The sequence below is a fragment of the Dipodomys ordii genome, unplaced genomic scaffold, assembly GCF_000151885.1.
Source record: "Dipodomys ordii isolate 6190 unplaced genomic scaffold, Dord_2.0 Scaffold15, whole genome shotgun sequence".
NCBI lineage: Eukaryota > Metazoa > Chordata > Mammalia > Rodentia > Heteromyidae > Dipodomys > Dipodomys ordii.
This window is the reverse complement of record NW_012267231.1, coordinates 2195892-2216513: the sequence shown is the minus strand read 5'-3', so window position 1 is coordinate 2216513 and position 20622 is coordinate 2195892. Positions and strand designations below refer to the sequence as shown.

General features: G+C 56.7%; 2 protein-coding genes across 3 annotated transcripts in view; both read right to left on the bottom strand.

Annotated features, from left to right (window-relative positions):
* Positions 1 to 11299, bottom strand: part of Plin1 (perilipin 1) — an 11582-nt gene extending 283 nt beyond the window's left edge. The window contains exons 1-9 of the mRNA XM_013011874.1: positions 11279 to 11299; positions 10385 to 10443; positions 6688 to 6892; positions 5323 to 5405; positions 4679 to 4943; positions 4296 to 4468; positions 2418 to 2600; positions 796 to 1041; positions 8 to 94 (exon numbers count right to left, since the gene is read on the bottom strand). Of these exons, the coding sequence (XP_012867328.1) occupies positions 8 to 94; positions 796 to 1041; positions 2418 to 2600; positions 4296 to 4468; positions 4679 to 4943; positions 5323 to 5405; positions 6688 to 6892; positions 10385 to 10429 (1287 nt within the window). The 5' untranslated portion in view covers positions 10430 to 10443; positions 11279 to 11299. The remainder of the gene's footprint in view (positions 1 to 7; positions 95 to 795; positions 1042 to 2417; positions 2601 to 4295; positions 4469 to 4678; positions 4944 to 5322; positions 5406 to 6687; positions 6893 to 10384; positions 10444 to 11278) is intronic.
* Positions 11300 to 14853: 3554 nt separating this feature from the next.
* Positions 14854 to 20622, bottom strand: part of Pex11a (peroxisomal biogenesis factor 11 alpha) — a 6076-nt gene continuing 307 nt past the window's right edge. The window contains exons 1-3 of one of the 2 annotated variants that reach the window (XM_013012021.1): positions 19893 to 19989; positions 17319 to 17434; positions 14854 to 15536 (exon numbers count right to left, since the gene is read on the bottom strand). In XM_013012021.1, the coding sequence (XP_012867475.1) occupies positions 14965 to 15536; positions 17319 to 17415 (669 nt within the window). In that variant the 5' untranslated portion in view covers positions 17416 to 17434; positions 19893 to 19989 and the 3' untranslated portion in view covers positions 14854 to 14964. Of the gene's footprint in view, positions 15537 to 17318; positions 17435 to 19892; positions 19990 to 20622 lie in introns of those variants that run through there. The other variant, XM_013012020.1, reaches the window with a different exon arrangement.

Genomic DNA, 20622 nt, shown 5'->3' with positions numbered 1-20622 from the left:
GCCGCGCCCCCGATCCCCGGCGCTCGGACTCGGGGGGCGGGTTGTCGATGTCCTGGAATTCGCTCTCCGGCTCCATCAGCGACAGCCTGGGGAGCTGGGGGACGCGCGGCCGCCTTAGGACCCCGCTCGTCCCCTCTGGGGCCCACGGAGCGGCCATCACGGGACGGGGGGGGCTGGGGCAGCAGGATGGGGGCATCGGGGACCCCCTGGGTTCCAGGCGGCTCGGAGGGCTCCGGGAAGGCCGGAGGCCCTGCGATTCCTGCTGGGCTGCAGCCGCAGGCCGCACTCGGACCCGGCCAGCGCCAGGCTGCACCTGCCGGATGTGCCCTCAGCCCCAAGTGGGCAGGCCGGCTGCCTCTGAGGGGCTTCCCGGCCCTCCCGTTCCCCCTGTGACTAGCTGGGGCAAGGGGTGGCTTGGGCCCTTTGGGTGACCATTAGAGACCAGCTGCTGTCCCTAGAACTTTACATCCCATCCCCCGGGGAGTCCCTCCCACCTGCCCAGCCACCACATGCCAGCACGCCAGGCCTTCAGTGGGTACTGTGAGATGAGCACCACGCTGGGCCTCGGGGTTCCTCAGACTGATGATGGGGTGCAGACAAGAGGCCTCAGCCCAGGGGGCCTGGACCTCTGCCTTCAGAGCTGGAAAGCCCCTCCGGAGGGCACTGAGGGTGGCAGGAGGGTGTCCAGGGACGGGGCGGGGGACCGCAGCCCTTCTGGTCAGCTCTCCCTTAGCTGTCCTGTCAGGGCCCCCTTGGGAACAGGAAGGTGGCGGGAGGCGGGGGGGGGGGACTCACCGGTACGTAGTGAACCACCGTGTCCACCACGTTGTCAGTCACGCCCTTCAGGGCGTCCGACAGTGACATGGCCCGCTTCTTCGTGGAAGAGATGGCTGGAGCCGGCGTGAGGTGCAGTATCCGCCCTGCGGTGCCCAGCACAGCCGCGGGCGCCCAGGTCACAGCAGAGATGGTGCTCTGGAGGCCTCGCCGCAGGGAGTGGACCGCCCCACCCAGCAGGGCCTGCGGGCTGGGCAGCGCTGACACCTGAGGGCCAGAGCACCGTCGGAGATCAAACCCAGATGCTGCTAAGCACAGGATCCACTACTGAGCTCACACCCTGCCCCCATATCTGTGTCTGGATGTGTCCATACTGGGGCTTGAACTCAGGGCCTAGACACTGTCCCTTAGCTCTTAAGACTGGCACTCTACCACTTGAGCCACAGCTCCACCTATGGTCTTTTAGTGGTTAATTGGAGATAAGAGTCTCATGGACTTTCCTACCTAGAATGGCTTTAAACCCAGGATCCTCAGATGTCAGCCTCCTGAGTAGCACTGGAAGTGTGAGCCACTTGTGCCAAGGCGGCCCCCAGGCCTATTAAAAGACCTTGATTGCCTGGTGTCAGTGTCAGTCTTGCTACCTTAGAGCCTGAGAGCTGAGGATCACGGTTCAAAGCCAGCTCTGGCAGAAAAGTCTGTGAGACTCTGATCTCCAATGAACCACCAAAAAGGCTGGAAAGTGGCTGAAGTGACTTGAGGTAGAAAAAGTTCAGAGAAAGCACCAGGCCCTGAGTTCAAGCCCTAGGACGGGCACAAAAAGAAAACAAGAGCCTAGTATGTAGAGTTTGAGATCTTCTGCCAACGGTACTGGTAATTATATGCTTTATAATAGTAATTATACACTATGTTATAATAGTAATTATGTAACTTAGGTAAGATTACAGCCCCATACCTATTTTTGAACTTCCTGTAAGTGGGTCATACAGAGAGGGCTCCTTTATGAATACCCACTCATGTTCCACACTACAGAAGACAGCTTGCAAGCCTGGCTCTGACCCTTGATGTGTGGCTTTGGGCATATGTGTTCTCCTTCAGTGCATTTCTTCATCTGCAAAACAGGGCAGCTATCTCTGCCCTGCCTCTTTTTGGCAGGACTGGGATTTGAACCCAGAGTCTTGAACTCACTAGACATACTCTACCACTCCAGCCACATTTGAGTGATTTTTCCAGATAACGTCTCTTGCTTTTTCTCCTCCGACCAGCCTCAGACCATGATCCTCCAACTTGTACCATTGCCTATAAGTGGGATTATAGCAGCGGACCACCACGCCCAGCTGGTTTGTTGAGTTGGAGCATCGATAGCTTTTCATATGGGCTGGCCTGGAACTTTGTTCTCACCCCTTTGCTGGGATTACAGGCATGTACCACCACACGGCTGCACCCTGACCTGCCTCTGTGAAGGGCTCTTGTGAGGATCAGCTGAGAGAGTGTCATGGAAATGCTGTCCTCCGTGGGTTTGGAGGCGGAGAGAACGAGAGTCGCACGCACGCGCCAGGTCTCTGGCTGGCATCAGAGACCCTTGTTTTACCTCCTCCCCCCGCCCCACGGCCCGGGGCCTGCGAGGTGCCTGCTTTCCCCCTCACCTCGCTGAACCTCTCCTCCGTCTCTGACTCTTCTTCCTCCGTCTCCTCTCCCTCCGAGTCTGTCTGATCGTCGTGGCTGTCCTCCTGGGCCAGGCTGTGCAGCCAGGCCCCACGCCCCTCGCTCTGCCGTGGCCGGGACACCACCTGCATGGCGGCCGACGCGCCCCACTGGGCCAGGCTGCTCTGGGGGGGGACGGCGGCAGACCTCGGGCTCAGCGGTCTGTCCGCTGACCGCCAGGACCCCAGCGTCCAGAGCCCCTCGCTCCCAAGGCCAGGTGGTTGCAGGGCCTGGTCCCCAAAGACTTTTCTTCCATTTTTTTTTTTTTTTAATGACAGGTCTCTCTATGCAGCCCAGGGTGGCCTGGAACTTGAGATCCTCCATCCTCAGCCTCCTGGGTGCAGGGATTACAGGCATGCACTACTAAACCTGCTGGAGCAGGGCGCCGGTGGCTCACGCCTGTCATCCTAGCTACTCAGGAGGCTGAGATCTGAGGATCGTGGTTCAAAGCCAGCCCAGGCAGGAGAGACCGTGAGACTCCTATCTCCAATAAACCACCAGAAAACCGGAAGTGGCGCTGTAGCTTAAGTGGTAGAGCGCTCGCCTTGAGCTGAAGAGCTGAGGGACAGCACCCAGACCCAGAGTTCAAGCCCCACAACTGCCAAAAAAAAACAAAAAAACTGCTGGATAGGAACATTCTTGATGTCTTTCATAGCTTTCTTGAGGCACCAGGGATTCAGTGCTAGGGAAACTTTCTACCCCTGAGCTATCCCCTAGCCCAACAAAAAAAAAAAAGAATCTCACAGACTTTCCCTGGGCTGGCTTCAACCCATGATCCTCAGATCTCAGCCTCCTGAGTAGCTGGGATGACTGGTGTGAGCCACGGGCACCCAGCTTCCGTTAGTCCGCGTTAAATGTTGAGCTGGGGTCTTATTAAGTTGCCCTGGCTTGAGATCTTTGTCGCTGGGATTACAGGCATGAGTTGCCACACCCCACACATCTTTAGGAGACGTGGCAGGGCCTCCCTCCTTGCTGTTCAACTTCTACATGAGCAGCTGGGGTTCTGCCCACTGCAGGCTGAGCTGAGACACTCACTCACCAGCAAAGGACCCTTGGTACGGGGACAGTGAGCCACTTGCCGCTCCTGTGTCCTCGTGGGCCACAGCACCTGGCACGCTGTAGGTCTCGGCGCAGCTAGGTTCTCAGCAAGTGTGTATGTGTGTGAGGGAATGACCCAGGCCCGGCGATCCCTCTAAAACTGCCTCTCATGCCGGACACCTGTGGCTCACGCCTGTAATCCTAAACACTTAGGAGTCTGAGATCTGAGGACTGAGGTTGGAAGCCATCCCTTGGATGGATTCTTCATCTCCAGTTAACCAGCGAAGAGCCAGAATTGGGCAGTGGGGCTCAAGTGGTAGAGCACCAGCCTTGGGCAAAAAAGCCAAGGGAGAGCGTGAGGCACTGAGTTCAAACCCCGGTACAGTCACAGAATCGCCGAGAAGTCCCCATGTGACTTGTTGATCTTTGTGCTTTTATGTTTCTCTCGTTGCTGAGGATCAGACCCAGGGCCTCTGGGATCCTGGCAAGCATTCTCCTAGTAAGCGGCACCGCAGCCCGCCCTCCACGCTTAACGTGTTACCTTCCCTCTGGGCCTGTGTTTCCTACGCAAGCTCCTCATGCAGACGTTCCAGACTTGTCTGTGCAAAGCCACACAGAGACAGGGCTCCCTTGGGCGCAGGGTCCCAGACAGTGAGCCCACCGGCCCTTCCTCGTCCTGAACTGAGGGGCCAATCCCGTCAGCAGAGAAGTTCCCAGGAGCAGAGAGAAGCCGGGGTGGGGTGGGGTCCCCCAGCTGCCAGCCCCCCCCCAGCAGCACTCACCAGGGGCGCCACGCCGGGGATCCACATGGCCAGGGCGTGCCCCTGCTTCAGCGCCCAGGCCGAGGTCCGCATGGTATGTCGAGACAGGGTGTTGGCCAGCGCCCCGACCCTGTTGGCCAGGCTGGGCTTGGCCTTGGGGTCCTTCGGGGTCTGGGTGTGTCCAGAAGTAGGGGCTGGGTGGGGATTGATGGAGAAAGAGCCATGGTGTCACCCCAAACCCACCCACCGGCGCCGGACCCCGCCTGCTTCCCTTCTCTCCGGGTGGGGTGAGGGGACTACAAGATTCTGGGTCCCTCTGAAGATTCTGCCCCCGCCCCCGCCCATTCCAGAGGGGCGCTCATGGGCCGGGCCGCCTCCTGCCGATTCCCAGTGCGGGCCGGTACCTGACTCCTCGCTGGCCGGAGGGAGGAGGAACCCCATCACCTTCTCGATGCCGTCCAGGGCGAGCTCGGCCCCCCCGGAGGCCAGCCGGCCGGCCCGCGTCCCCGCCGCGTACTCCACAGTGTCTCTGGCCACCCCCCAGGCGAGCTCGCAGCTGGCCAGGGTGGCGCCCAGGACTTTGTCGGAGGTGCTGGCGATGGGCACGCTGATGCTCTTCCGGGCAGTGCGCAGGCGTGTGGAGATGGTGCCCTTCAGCTCAGAGGCGATCTGGGGGGCGGGTAAGGTTGTGGGGTCTCCTTGCAGGCCCTGGGAGCAGCTGCTTTTGGTCTCAGACCCCACTGAAGAGTCTTATTAAAAGTCTAGGAGGCCAGCATCCACACTGGGTGCTGGTGGAGGCTGGGCGTTTGGCCTCTTCCCAGCCCTCAGGATTCTGCCTCTCCCCCAAGACAGCACCAGCCCCCCCCAACCCCCAGGGGGCAGCCAAGGACACAGGGCCAGGGGAAGGGGCGTGGCGTGGAGGGTCGGATTGCGGGGATCTCAGTTTGTGCACCCCTGGTTTAGCTGGCTGTAGTCTCCCAGAGCCCCGCCAGCCCCGCTGCTGCCCTTCCTGAGGGGCGATGGCGGCAAGAGGGGGGGTGGGGCTCACCTTCTCAGGCGGGTACTGGAGGGCAGGGATCTTCTCCTCCAGGTGGTCCAGGCCTCGGCAGGCCAGCTCATTGGCAGCTGTGACTGCAAGGGGGTCACTTTTCGGTGTGTTGGATAAAAGCACCTGAAGCCCAGAGGTGGGAACATCTGCCCAGCCTGGGGCTCCAGGTTCTTCCTTGTGAAAGGTGGACTGGGGGTTATCGTGGGGAGGAAGGGATGGAACCTACGAGAACTGGCAAGGAACATCGTTCTCTTCATCATCATCCCCTCCCAACCCCCCCCCCCCCGCTGCCTCTCGCCTGTCTGGGTTCTGGGTTCTGGGTTCTCCAGAGAAGGAGAGAAGACACACGGGTCCCCAAGGGAGGCAGGTGACAGCAGAGACCTGGGGGGCCTTCGGTGACAGTCCCCAGCCCCAGACAGCTCCAGATCACCATGGCCCTGGCTTTTAGCTGGGAGGGGTTGACATGGCTGACCGGTGGTAGGGATGGGGGGGGGTCATGAAGACGTTTGTAGACCCTCATGCATTAATTCATTGAGCCGCAGAGCACGCAGGTGATGTGCCGTCTCCTGTCTTTCCAGGCTGCTGGGGGAAGGTGCTAGACTTCTCTCGCAGTTGGGGTTTCTCTCAGCGTGGTCATAGGGTGCCTTGGAGACCGCAGTCTCAGATGGGACTGAGCGCTGCTTAGGGCCAGGCTGGTGGGGGCCATAGTCAGCGCACGGCTCTCTGCTGCCCCCATGTGTCACAAACCAGCCCAGCAGCGGAGCGGGCGCCCTCCCGCATCCCCGCACGCTGCTGCCTCCGCTCCAGACTCTTGGTTCTCGCTGCCATGGCTGGATGTGGAGCTAGGGAGGGGATCTGGCCAGTCCCCCACCCCTCTCTCACCAGTGCCCACCCCTTCCCATGGGCATTGTTTCGCCCACCACTGCCATCCATGGCACATGCTGAGTGGACAATTGCTGCAAAGACAGCCATATCTACATCTTTTTGTTGCTGTTGGTGGGGCTCCAACTCAGGGCCTGGACTCTGTCCCTGAGTCTCTCTGTTCTCCAAGGATAGAGCTCTACCACTTGAGCCACAGTGCTACTTCTGGTTTTTGAGTGGTTCATTAGAGCTATGAGTCTCACAGGGACTTTCCTGCCCGGGCTGGCTTCAAACCATGATCCTCAGATCTCAGCCTCCTGAGCAGCTGGGATGACAGGCGTGAGCCACTGGTGCCCGGCTGTTACCTAAATCTTGATATGGAGATGATGGGCTGTCAGGCAGATGGGTGAACACTTTATCAGTCATCAGACAGACAGACAGACAGAATGGCAGGCGGGCAGGTGGCATCAGTGGGCAGTTACCAAGTATCCTGGGAGAACTTACACTGGGTGGAGAGCCTGCGGACCACCGGCTCCATGCCCCAGGCGGCCAGGCTGCTGGCGCCCTGCACGCCCTTCTCGTAGGCGCTGCACACGGAGGCCACCAGCGGGTGTGCTTCCTTCGTGCTGGTGTAGGTCTTCTGAACACACTCACAGGTGCCGCTCACCACCGGCAGCTGCAGGACCCGGTGCAGCACATTCTCCTGCTCCTGTAGGCCAAGGAACACCCTGCAGTTACCCCATGGAGGGGGGGCGTGGGCTGGGGGCCGGGCACCCACTGCGAGGCTGGACCCAAGACAGCTGGGAGACACCGAGAACAAAGCGACCTCCCAATGCCCCCGCCACAGGGGAAGAGGAGAGTCAGCCCTTCCGCCAGTGCCGGCCCACCCCGGGGGCCCCAACCCCACCCCCCTCCCAGCAAAGAGCAGGTGTCACTGTGCCCGTGTGCACAGGTATTCCTCCTTCATCTGATGTCTCCATCAACACAGTGCTGTGCTCTCTCCCGTCCCCCGTCTCCAGATGCTGGTCTCCTGTGCAGTTCCCTCACCTTCCCTCCCACGCGACTTGGGTGGAAGGCCACTTCCCTCGTGGCTCCCGTGGGAGTATGACCACACACACACACACGCACACACACACACACGCACACACACGCACACACACGCACACACACACGCACACACGCACACACACGCACATACACACACGCACACACGCACACACACACACGCACACACACAAACACACGCATGCACACACGCACACACACGCGCGCGCACACGCGCGCGCGCACACACACGCACACACGCGCGCGCGCACACACGCACACGCACACACACACGCACACACGCACGCGCGCACGCACACGCACACACACACGCACACGCGCACACGCACGCACACGCACGCACACACATGCACACGCGCACACACACGCACACGCACGCACACACACACGCACACACACACGCACACACACACGCACACGCACACACACACGCACACACACGCGTGCACATACACACGCACACGCACGCACGCACACACACACACGCACACACACACGCACACACACTGCATTGTATCCACTGTGTCCTTCCCCAGGCTGGCTCCACATCTATCCCACAATGCTGTGTGTGTGTGTGCACACATGCACGTGCACGCGCACGCACACATACTCTTGCACTTTCTTTCTCCCAGTAGAGCCTCGTCTCTACGGCCAGGGCCGGCTTGGAAGTGTGGCGCAGGAAAGAGTCGGAGCACTGTGTTAGCGTCAGGGCCGCACCACGCAGAGTGTGGAGCTTTAGATCTTCCCAGCCTCGCAGGATCCTGGCTTCCCAAGGCTCGGAAGCAGAAGTGCTAGCCAGCATGTCGGTGCTGGGCTTGAGCGTGGACGTCTCTGTGGCTGGGAACTCCCCCCCCCACACACACCAAACACACACACAGGGCCTGGGCCGGCTGTGGCCTGCCCAGCTCGGGTCTGCACACTTCCTCGTCCTCCCTCTGTGCCCCGGGACAGCGCTGAGCAAGTCTGTCTCGCCGGACACACGCTGGCTCTTCACAGGTTGCAGGTCAAATACATCTTCCTTAAAGAGTCTCTTCTTCACCGGAAGTGGTGCTCACTCCTCAGGCGGTTTATAAATGGTTTGCACTGACCAGGTGCTGCTGGTTCACACCCATTGGTGGCTCCTAGCTACTACTCAAGAGGCTGAGATCTTGGATCATGGTTAGAAGCCAGCCCTCACAGGAAAGTCTGTGACATTCTTTTTTTTTGTTGGTCATGGGGCTTGAACTCTAGGCCTGGGCGCTGCCCCTCAGCTCCTCAGCTCAAGGCTAGGTCTCTACCACTTGGGCCACAGCGCCACTTCCAGTTTTCTGGTGGTTTATTGGAGATAAGAGTTTCATGGACTTTCCTGCCTGGGCTGGCTTTGAACCGTGATCCTCGGATCTCAGCCTCCTGAGGAGCTAGGATTACAGGCGTGAGACACCGATGCTCAGCTGTGACATTCTTTTTGTTGTTGTTGTTGATCATGGGACTTGAACTCTGGACCTGGGTGTTGTCCTTAAACTCTTTTTTTTGCTCAAAGCGAGCACTCTACCACTTTGAGCCACAGCTCCACTTTGGTGCTTTAAGGAAACAAGAGTGTCACAGAATTTCCTGACGGGGCTGGCCTTGAACCTTGATCCTCAAATCTCAGTCTCCTGAGTAGCTAGGATGACAGGTATGAGGTACCATCACCCAGCATCTGTGACATTCTTAGGCTGTTGGCACTGCCTGGTCTTCGGAATAATAAGAATTGTGCACAGCAAAAATAATATGGGAAGACATCCCAGGCCTGGCTTAGATGCTGGAGCTGTGCCCCGGGACAGGGCTCTGACCAGAAGAGCAGGCCTGGCCTGCTCTGTGCGGCGGGCTGAGCTGGGAGAGCCACGGAGCAGACCCACGGGGTCGCTGGACAGAGCGGGCAGCAATGCCATTCTAGGCAGAGCAGGACTGTTGCAGATAAAGCTCAAGGGGCTGGGGGAGGGACTCACAATGCTGGAATTGCCTCTCTCTGTGCCCTTAATACAACACCGAGCAACTCAGCGACTCCCAAGGCCAAGGCCCTCGTGGGGGAGAGGAAGGCTTATGGTTCCCAATGCGTAAGTTTTAGCAACTATCTGAACTGGGCCCACATCCGAGCAGCCTTGGCAAGAGGCGTCCAAGAGAAGTATCAAAATCACCCGAAGTCCCAGTGAGAAACAGGCTAGAGATAAGCAGAGAAGCAGTGGACACCGGCTCGTTCCCACACGCAGCAGCTCAGGCCACGCAGGGGAGGTGACATTCACGGGGGACAGACACCAAGCTGACCCATGGAGTGGCTCTACACAGATCACACATGCCCGACTTGGGAGACTGAGCCTGGGCTCTTTGTTTTGGGGACATAGCTGTCCCCTTCTGTGCCAGCCCCATAAAATCCCAGCCTATAGCTCTGTCCCTTTTTGCTTAGTGGGTTTTTTGTTTGATTGGTTGGTTGGTTGGGTTTTTTGGTGGTTGTTATTGTTTTTGCCAGTACTGGGCTTGAACTCAGAGCCTGGGTGCTCTCTCTTAGTGCTTTTGCCCAAGGCTGGTGCTCTACCAATTGAACCACCACTCTCCTTCCAACTTTTTGGTGGTTGATTGGAGATGAGCGTCTCACAGACTTTCTTTCCTTCTAACCAGGATCCTTAGCTCTCAGCCTCCTGAGTACGGGAGGGTCACAGGTGTGAGCCACAAGCACCTGGAACTCTTTTTTTTTGGGGGGGGGTCCGGTCATGGGGCTTGAACTCTGGGCCTGGGCGCTGTCCCTCAGCTCTTCAGCTCAAGGCTAGCTCTCTCCCACTTGAGCCACAGCGCCACTTCCGGCTTTTTTCTTTTTGCTTATGTGGTGCTGAGGAATGGAACCAGGGCCTCATGCATGCAAGGCAAGCGCTCTACCACTGAGCCACCTTCCCAGCCCAACCTGGAACTCTTTTGCTTGGTTTTTCCTAGGAGTCTTTTCTTTATCCCAGATCGCCCCCACCCCACGCCCTGCCACCCCAGCCCTGCAGAGGTAATGAAGGCAGCAATAACTGACTCCTGGCCCAGGAATTAGTAGTGCATTGCATACAGCCCGCCTGTCTCATGAATCTCCCCACCATCCCGTCACCCCCGCGTGCGGGTCCACCCGCCTCAGGTTACTCACCGGGGCGTCTCCAGCCACCAAGGTCGGGCTCTTGTTTGCTGCCATCCCAGCGGTGCACCCTGCAAGGCAGACCCGGGCGTGTGAGAGACTCGCAGGCCTGTGAGGATCCGCTCCTCCTTCTCATGGGCTCCTGGCTTGGGAGCTCAGCAGCCCCAGCAGAGGGTAAACGCCACACGCTCAGGCCACCCCGGGGCCCTCAGCAGGGACGGCTGCCCAGCCTAAGATCAGCACTGACATTGCTTAGAAGCGCTCAAGACAAGAAATAACGTAGGAAGTGGCGCTGTGGCTCAAGCGGTAGAGTGCTTGCCTTGAGCTGAAGAGCTGAGGGACAGCACCCAGGCCCAGAGTTCAAGACCCACGACCGACCAAAAAAAAGAAAGAAAGAAAGAACACAGGAAACCACGAGAGAGAAAAGAGAAAAGGCTGCCGGGCACCGGTGGCTCACGCCTGTCATCCTAGCTACTCAGGAGGCTGAGATCTGAGGATCGTGGTTTGAAGCCAGCCTGGGCAGGAAAGTCCAGAGACTTCTATCTCCAATGAACCAGCAAACAAGCCACAAGTAGAGCTGTGGCCTAAGTGGTAGAATGCCAGCCTTGAGTGAAAACACTAAGGGACAGCGCTCAGGCCCTGAGTTCAAGTCCCAGCATGAGTACCATAAATAAACAAAATTTAAAAAAATTCAGATAGAGTCTCCGAGCCCTTAGCTGAGGGTCTAAAAAGAGACTAATGAGTGTCAGGCTTCAGTTGCTCATAAAACTAACCATTGAGCTGCATTCAGGAAAACCGAGTGGCCCAAGCCACTCACGCGCTCCACTCCTGGCCCTGGGTCCCCTAGGTGTCCTCCCAGTAACCCCCACCCCCAGCACTCAACACACACCAGGACCCCATACACACCGCAGCTGATGGCCGCCGCACTCCGAGTGCCCGGGCCGCAGCGGCTCCAGACAGAGACTCCTCCGGTCGCCAGGGAACTCTTAGGCAATGCCCGCTGGGCTCCCAGCTTGGGGAGGGCAGACAGGAAGGGAGAGCAGGGGCCACCAGTTGCCATGGTTATCTGACCCAGAGTCCCCTGGGTCCCCTGTAAGGACATTTGGCCCAGGAAGATGTAGCTCACAGGGCAGGAGACCCGAACTCAGAGGGGTTATTATTACTGTTAGCTGTTATTCCGGCGTTATGAGGCACCGCTTCTGCAGTTTTTGCTCTTGGTGGGATGTATGTCGTTAAAGTTATCGATCCTCAGGTTCCGTACTCCTCTGCGATCATGGGCTGGGGATGCGGCTCGGGTGGTGGGGTGTTCGCTTGCGTGCCGGAGGCTCTGGGTTCAATCCCTAGTCGTGAAACATGAACAATTAATTCTGTAATCATTGGTTCCTTTCCCCAACCTGACAACGTAGTGGCTGAAGGAGGTGCCTGAGGGGGGCGGTGAGAGGGGACTAAAGGAGCTGCCTCAGGGCCTCTTAGTTAAGATGGGTAAGAAGGCTGGGCACTGGTGGCTCACGCCTGTCATCCAGCTACTCAGGAGGCTGAGATCTGAGGACCACAGTTCAAAGCCAGCCCAGGCAGGGAAGTCCATGAGACTCTTATCACCAATCAACCACCAAAAAGCTGGAAATGGCGCTGTGGCTCAGGTGGTAAAGCACTAGCCTTGAGCACAAAAGCTCAGGGACAGCAGCCAGGCCCTGAGTTCAAGCCCCAGGACTGGCACAAGAAAAAACTTACAAAGGTGAGTCCGAGGACAGCACTGGGGCTATTTCTGGCTGTCGAGACATGGACTGTGCTGGCCGGGCTGAGCGGCCGCCAGAGACCCCGGCGTGCAGCCCGGGTGTGAAATACCACAGCACAGGAGCCGAAGGGAGGTCATGGAGGAGAGTCAGGAAGACACAGGGGCCGAGGGAGCCGGCCGTGGGGAGAGGAGGCGGCTCGGGCCTCTCCCGGGCTTCCACGGCGGACGGCAGCCTGGCCAAAGGGCAGCGTGTGTTCTGGGCTCCGAGCCGGGCGCGGTGCTGACACAGCTGGACGCGGCTTCAGTGCTGGGTTCTCAATGTGGGTGAGAGGTGAGGCTGGTGAAAGGGAGGGGAGGGAAGTCCCCGGGGGAGCAAGGGGCGCGGGCAGGGCACAGGGCACAGGGCACAGGGTTCGGGCCTTTCCCCGCCCGCTCTTCTCGCCTGTTCCCCACCTCCACACCTCGGTGGGGGCCTGGTCACGCTCCCTGGTGCATTTCCCACCCCAGGCACGGCCCTGAATGGACGCGTGGGTCATGGTGCTGGGCTGTGAACGAGCCTCTTTAGTTCTCGGACTCCCCACAAATGTGGAGGCCGTGGAGGAGGCAGCGGGCCTCACAGGGGTGCGCAGCAGCTCTGGAGAAAGCAGGCGGCGTTTCCCAGCTTGCCCGCCGCCCACCCCGACTCACAGGGCCCCAAGGATGGCTGTGAAGGCCCTGGGGACGCCCACAGCTCCTGCTGCCCACGCCACAGCGGGTGGACGGGGCAGCTCACAACACACTGACACGTGGGGCGCCACGTGGACCCTCCCCGCGGCAGGCCGCCTCGCGCAGCGCTCCTCTCCGGTCCCCAACACATGCACACGTGCCAGCAGGCTGAATCTAGAAATTTATTGGTCACAATGCATCTCTAACGGTAGAGGATTGCGAGGTTAAAAAACAGTGATTGGAAAGTATTAGTTGCTTGGTCCCAGAAGCTTCCTACAAAATTCCCCAAATAGTTCCTTAAATCTACCTCAGTTAACCAGGAGCCCAAAGACCTGAGATTACTTTTACAGACTTCCAGTCACATTTCCAGGACACAATTCATTCAGTGCATATTCTTCTGATTTTCTTTTTTAGTCAGTCGTGGGGCTTGAACTCTGGGCCTGGGCGCTGTCCCTCAGCTCTTCAGCCCAAGGTGAGCGCTCTACCACTTGAGCCACAGCCCCACTTCCAATTTTCTGGTGGTCAATTAGAGATAAGAGTCTCATGGATTTTCCTGCCCAGGCTGGTTTTGAACCGCAATCCTCAGATCTCAGCCTCCTGAGTAGCTAGGATTAGTGGTGTGAGCCACCAGCACCCGGCCTTCTTCTGATCTTCTATTCAGATAAATGATGTGGTGACAGTGTGACATGGGCCTCCTCCCTGGGGGACCTCCGCCTTGACACCTGAGACAGGAGGCGAGGACTGAGGGAATGCTGAGTGGATCACAGCCCTGCACGCTCCTGCGCTCTGTGTGAGGTATCAGACACCGTGGTGAACTTCCACCTACTTCCACCTCGGGTCAGGATTTCTGTTTACTCACGGGTGACCCGGAGGCTTCTCTAAGGTTCCAGAGGCTTCTTGCAGGTACAGCTGACACAGGGGCCCGGCGGCTGAGTGTCTGGTGCCCAGCAAGCCACTCAGGGCCAAAGGGCTGAGAGGCTCTGCCCCCTTGTCCTGCAGCCCACACCCAGAGGTGGGGAGATGGTGGCAGGAAGGAGGGAGGGCGGAAGTCACTGTGGCTGTGCGAAGCCCAGGTGCACACAGCCCAGGCCCCACCGAGTCCTCGCTCGTACACTGTTAGCATGATGCTTTCGTCTCCTGTCCATTCTTACTCAGACGACACCCAGGCTCTCACTTGGGAGAAGCTCAGCAAGGATTAGAAGAATGGAAAAGAAGTATACACATCAGGGCTGGGAACGTGGCTTAGTGGCAGAGTGCTTGCCTAGCATGCGTGAAACATTGCGTTCCATTCCTCAGTACCACCGAAGCAGAAAAGGCCAGAAGTAGTGCAGTGCTAGCCTTGAGCAAAAGGAGCTCAAGGACAGTGCCCAGGCCCTGAGTTCAAGAACCAGGACTGGAAAAAAGAAAAAGAAAATGAAAGAAACACACACATACATTCCAACACTTTAAAAAACAAACATCAAGCCAGGCACTGGTGGCTCACGCCTGTCATCCTAGCTACTCAGGATCCTGAGGTCTGAGGATTGTGGTTCAAAGCCAGCCTGGGCAGGAAAATCCATGAGACTCTTATCTCTAATTGACCACCAGAAAATTGGAAGCGCTGCTGTGGCTCCGAGTGGCAGGGAACTAGCCTTGAGCAAAAGAGCTCAGGGACAGTGCCCAGGCCCTGAGTTCAATGCTTAGGACAAAAAAAAAAAATGCCCCCCCAATAAAACCCCACACATCAGTCCTTATACCTTATTCTTGACCTTTCTTACATTACCAATCATTAAGCACTCACTCAAAAAAAACCCCAATAAACCTTAAAGCCAAGCACCGGTGACTCACACCTGTGATCCTAGCTCCTCAGGAAGCTGAGATCTGAAGATTGCAGTTCACAGCCAGCCTGGGCAGGGGCCAGTCCATGAGACTCTCATCTCTCATTAACCAACAGAGAACTGGAAGTGGTGCTGTGGCTCAGTGATAGAATGCTCACCGTGAGCAAAAAGAGCTCAGAGACAGCACCCAGGCCCTGAGTTCAAGCCCCACAACTGACAAAAAAAAAAAAAAAACCCTAAGCAGAGTCTAACCCGGCTGGTGGCTAACACAAATGCCTATTTTCCCAGACGTATGTCATCTGCACGGCCAGGGGCTGGCGCGGGCTCCGAGCGGCCTAGCGCGTCTTCAGCTTCATCTGGGGGTAGGCCACGGTGACCATGCCCACCAGCGAGGACAGCAGGCCCCCCAGCCCGATGATGCCGAGGCTGGGCCTGCAGAGGCCCAGCTGGTTCAGAGGGATGAGGATGTCGCACAAGTTCTTCACTGTGTCCAGGAGCAGGGGTGGGTGCCGCTTCAGAGATCGGAAGAGGAGCAGGACGGAGGGCTGGAGCTGCTCGCTCTCCCCGTGGTCCCCCGCCTGCCACCCCTGGGCGTCCAGGGGGGCTTTCTCTCTCCCGGCCCCGCGGTCCGCGGCCTGTGCCAGGTGCAGCGCAATCTCGTACAGGTCTCGGAGCAGGCTCAGCAGGAGGAAGCAGTAGTAGTGGCGGGCGGCGCGCAGCTGCCACCGCTCCCGGTGGACGCGGGAGGCCAGGCCCACGCTCTTCGCCCAGAGGACGGTGTCGCAGACGAAGTAGACCACGCGGTTCAGGTTGGCTAGTGTGAGGCACAGGCGCGGCACCGGGTCGGCCGCGCGGATGCTCTGCTCCGTCGCCTGCACGGCGTGCACCACGTTGCCCAGTCTGAACCCTGCAAGGAGAGCGCACGCCGAGAGTCACTTCGTTCGCCCAGGGCCCTGGCAGCGCCAGCCCCTCTCCACACACCTGTGGGCGCAGGAGGCTGGAGCTGGGGCAGGAAAGGACTCTGGGCTGCAGCCACCTAACGTGACCCTGAGAGGCACTAAAGACAGTGCCCCCCTCCATGGTCTCCTCCGCTGCTGTGGGCACGCCACGCCAGCCTGGGCACATTGACAGCTGGGTTCCCCCCCCCCTTCTCCACGGGGACTTGGGACATTCTTTCCTTTGCTCGAGGTGAGCTTTCTACCACTTTGAGCCAAAGCACCACTTCCGGTTTTCTGGTGGTTCATTGGAGATGAGAGTCTCATGGATTTTCCTGCCCGGGCTGGCTTTGAACTTCAATCCTCAGATCTCAGCCTCCTGAGTAGACAGGTTGAGCCACCAGCACCCAGCTTTCGTGTGACATCCTCATACAATTAATTTTCCAAAGAAGACTGACTTAAAACCACACACACACACACACTACTGCTAGTGGGGCGGAGTGCAGAGTTGGGGCTCCCAGGCAAACCGATCAACTCTTAAACAGCAGCCCTTATGATGTGGGCCTGCACTTTAGTCAGCTTGGGGCCGTCAGCTGACATATGTTTACTGACCCCTGGGGGAGGGGCTGTGGACAGAGCACGAAGACTTTCCTAAAGGATGGCACTTCAGACTCAGTGCGTTTGCCTGTGCGAACTCTCCAAGTACCTGGCACTAACTACTTAGATCGTCTTGGATCCACACATACTGGATTTTCAAGAGTTTAAAGCACCTTTAAGCAACGGCATGCTAAAGAAGCTAAGCTATTTCTAATCTTGGCCTGGAAGGCGTCTAGAAGAGATCACTGCACCCCTGTGGCCTGGACCGCCTTTGTCAGATGAGTTGCGCAGTTTGACACCAATCCTCCCACACAATCACTTGCTTATATTATAACAGTCCTGACTTGGCTCAGGAAAACCTCCCTTCTAGAATGTTCTATTTCTCCAGCCATACCTCAAGTTTCTCCTCTTCTAAAATATCTTATTTTTCTACCTTAAGCCACCATAGCCAGCATTAAACCTCATATCCTTACTTAGGGCAGGTGATTTCATGTCTTTCATAAAGCTAAGGAATGCTCCTTTGGGAAGGAAGTACTCAAACCAAGCCACTCCACAGGTGAGGTGGTCAGTCTTGTTCTGAGGTCCCCGTTGGCCAACTGTGGCAACATCTGGTCAGCAAGGAGTCAGGCTCACAAGTGTGGCCAGAAGTGTGCCATTCCCCAGGACACATGATCGAAAGCATCTGTGTGAGAGTGAAGCGCAGCTTCACCTGCAGCCTGTGGGGGAAGAATGGCGGCCAGGCCCTCAGGTGCACGCCAGTAATCCCGGCTGCTCAGGAGGCTGAGATCGGACAATCTCACCTAGAAGCCAGCCTAGGAAATAAAGTCTGAGACGCTTGCCTTCATTTAGGCAGTAAAAATCCGGAAGAGGAGCCGTGAAGGCAGGTGGTATAGGACAGGGCTAGTCTGATGTGTGCAAACTCTTCCCACCCCACACCCATCGTGACTAAGCTGAGGTAGGGTGTAGCTCCAGGCTACCTCCTGTGTGCACTCAGGTGGGTGTTTGTCTTCAGCTTTCTGTAGTTCCTTGAGGCAGCCTGACCTGACAGGCTAGTTTCATCCGTGATCTTGGTGGACTGGAAATGGTGACCCTGGAGAAGACACTGTGAGGGCTGGGGCTGGGGCTGAGGGTTCTAACTCAGGAGTCGAGGTACTTACACTTGCGACCAGAGCTCACACTGGACTCCAATTTCTTGAGCTTCATTACCAGCTTCTCGCTGCCAGCTTTAGACTCTAACAAATATCTAAGCAACATGCATGTGTACTGAGTGGCTCTGAAATGGAAACACAAATGAGGAACATGAATTGCACACCGGGCTTGTTTCGGGGCCGACTCCTGTTCTGAGACCCATCTGGGAAAGGAGGCTGTATTGTCATGAGCCCTCTAACCAGAAAACACACTTTAAAAGAGACTTGGAAGACTGATATCTGAGGATCGAGGTTCAAAGCCATCCCAGGCAGGAACGTCCATGAGACCCCTTTATCTCCAATTAACTACCAGAAAGCTGGAAGTGGCACTGTGGCTCAAAGTAGTAGAGCACTCGCCTTGAGTGAAAGAGCTCAGGGACAGCGCCCAGTCCTGAGTTCAAGCCCCATAACCCACAAAACAAAAAAAAAAGTGATTCATGGAGGAAGGGAGAGGGCGCGAGTGCATCCCACACACTGTGGGGCCGCTGCCCTTAAAGGAGCAGAAGTCATCCCTCCCCAGGGACCCCGGGGAGAGCTCCAGCGCCACGCAACCCAGCATTGGGAAAGAACCCTGCAACCAGGCACCGGGCAGCGGGCAGCCAAAAGCGCAAACTTCCAGCCCAGAAGGTGTTTTAGAGTTCCACGTGAACTTGTCTATCCCAAAGCTAACCCACGAACAGAAACCAACCAACAGTCCACAGCTGGAATAGTACTTCAGTGTCTAAAGCTAAAGGACCAATAAGCTGGTTGTATACCTGTAATCCCACCAACCCAGGAAACAGAGCCAGGAGGCTCAAGAGTTTGAGGCCAGACAGGGCTACAGAGCAAGTTCTGGACCAACCTAGACGACCGTCTTAACACAAAACCAACAAATCAAAAGGGCCAACTATTCACCAGGATGCAGATGAGTACACATGCATCTTATATATATGAAGTCTAGGAGGAATACTGTTTAATAAAATCTTCAATCGAGCAGTTATTGTCAGGCCTGCAAGTGACAATGATTTAGTGATAAATTTGATAAATGAGAAAGTTATCACAATGAGAAATGAGAAAGTTCTCAGTCAAACATCCGAATACACCTAAAACTCCGCATCATAAAGGGAGGTGCTGGTTCCTAGTGTTCCGTAACTGCCTTTGAGACCCAATATGATATATATATATATATTTTTTGATGGTTGTGGGGCTTGAACTCTGGGCCTGGAGAACTGTCCCTCAGCTCTTCAGCTCAAGGCTAGCGCTCTACCAGTTGAGCCACAGTGAACTTCCAGTTTTCTGGTGGTTAATTGGAGTCTGGAGTCTCACAGACATTCCTGCCCGGGCTGGCTTTGAACCTTGATCCTCAGATCTCAGCCTCCTGAGTAGCTAGGATTACAGGTGTGAGCCACTGGTGCCCAGCTTGATATAATAATAATAATATTATTATTATTTTGGTCCTGGGGCCTGAACTCTGGACCTGGGTGCTGTCCCTCAGCCCTTCAGCTCAAGGTTAGTACTCTACCATTTGAACTACAGTGACACTTCTGGCTATTTCTGCTTATGTGGTGCTGAGGAATTGAACCCAGAGCCTCATGCATGCAAGGCAAGCCACCTTCCTAGCCTAAATATTATCCTCAATAAAAACAAGGCCCATTCTCCAAAATGGTGAAGTAGCTTTTGGGAATTAAATGCAAAGGGAACATGGCTGTGCGTGTGTCTCAACAGCAGCGCCCACACCTTGCATGTGGAAGCCTGGGTTGGACCCTGGAGGGAAAGGAAAGGGAGAGGGAGAAATAGGGGGTTTCTCTTCTGGTCTTTGCTCTCTTTACCAGGGTTTGAATCTCAAGCACTCTACCACTTGAGCCACACCTCAGGCGCAGTTCTCTCTCTCTCTCTCTCTTTTTTTTTTTTTTTGTGAGTCGTGGGGCTTGAATTGGGGGCCGGGGCACAGTCCCTGAGCTCTTTTTTTACTCAAGGCTAGTGCTCTACCACTCTGAGCCACAGCACCACTTCTGGTTTCCTGGTGATTAATTGGAGATAAGAGTCTCATGGACTCTTCCTGCCCACGCTGGCTCTGAACCATGATCCTCAGATCTCAGCCTCCTGAGTAGCTAGGATTATAGGCAAGAGTCACCAGGTCTCTTTGTAAGTGTCTTCTGATTTGAAGGCTCATGACAATACAGCTTCCTTTCTCAGATTGGTCTCAGGAGTAGGCCTGAAAACAAGGCCTTCTTGGAGGGCCACCAGGCTGTTCATGAGTGTCTACAGAGCGTTCAGAGGAGTAGGAGTTGCTGGAGATCTCAGACTTTGCTAAGTATAGTGGAAATGATTATTCTAACCACATTCCTCCTTGATAAGCTGGACTTGCAGGATACAATGTAGGCACAATAAAGTGATAGGTTTTGATTTTAATAAAGCCTGAACAGAACACAACTGTGTAGGAGAGCCCATGGCAGCCGTGGGAACAGCAGTCCGGCTTAGTCACTGAGAGGTGAGCACTGGAGTCAATGGTGTGCATTTCTATCTCACTTGACCACTTAGTATATCTACTACACCATCTCCTACCTGTGAAAGATTTAAATCTCTACTCCTGAGGGTTACTTAAGAGTTGCAAAACACTGCAATGTTGGCACCCCAGAGTCTCTCTTTCTTTTTTTTTTTTGGTCGGTCATGGGGCCTGAACTCTGGGCCTGGGCACGTTCCCAGAGCTCTTCAGCTCAAGGTGAGTGCTCTACCACGTGAGCCACAGCGCCACTTCCAGCTTTTTCTGTGTATGTGGTACTGGGGAATCGAACCCAGGGCTGCTCACATGCTAGGCAAGGACACTCTACCACTGAGCCACCTGCCCAGCTCCCCAGAGTCTCTTTACTGGGACGATTCTTACTGGTGGGTTTGTGTTAGCATCTGCAGACCCAGAAAAGAGGGTTATTCAGGAAAACCGCCACAGTGGCTCGGTGTAAAGGACTATTGGGCAGGAATCAAAGTGTCACAAGAAGCATCAGCAGCGGCGCTGCAGTGTCCCTCGGCCCGGTGTGTTGCGGCCACACCTGCGACCCCCTGGGCTGCAGCTTCAGAGTCGCTCCCGGGGCCCCCGGCACCCGCCGGGTAAGAGTGGGGGGCGGAAGGCGCGTTTCTGTTTTTGCCAGTGCGGGGACTTGAACTCGGGGCCTGGGCGCCGCGCGTGAGCTTCGTCTTCTCTTCTTCCAAGCCTCAAGGCTCGACCCCTGGCGCCGCAGCTCCTCCGGCGGCATCTGCCTCGAACTTTCCTGCTGGGCGGGCTCGGAGCCGCGATCCT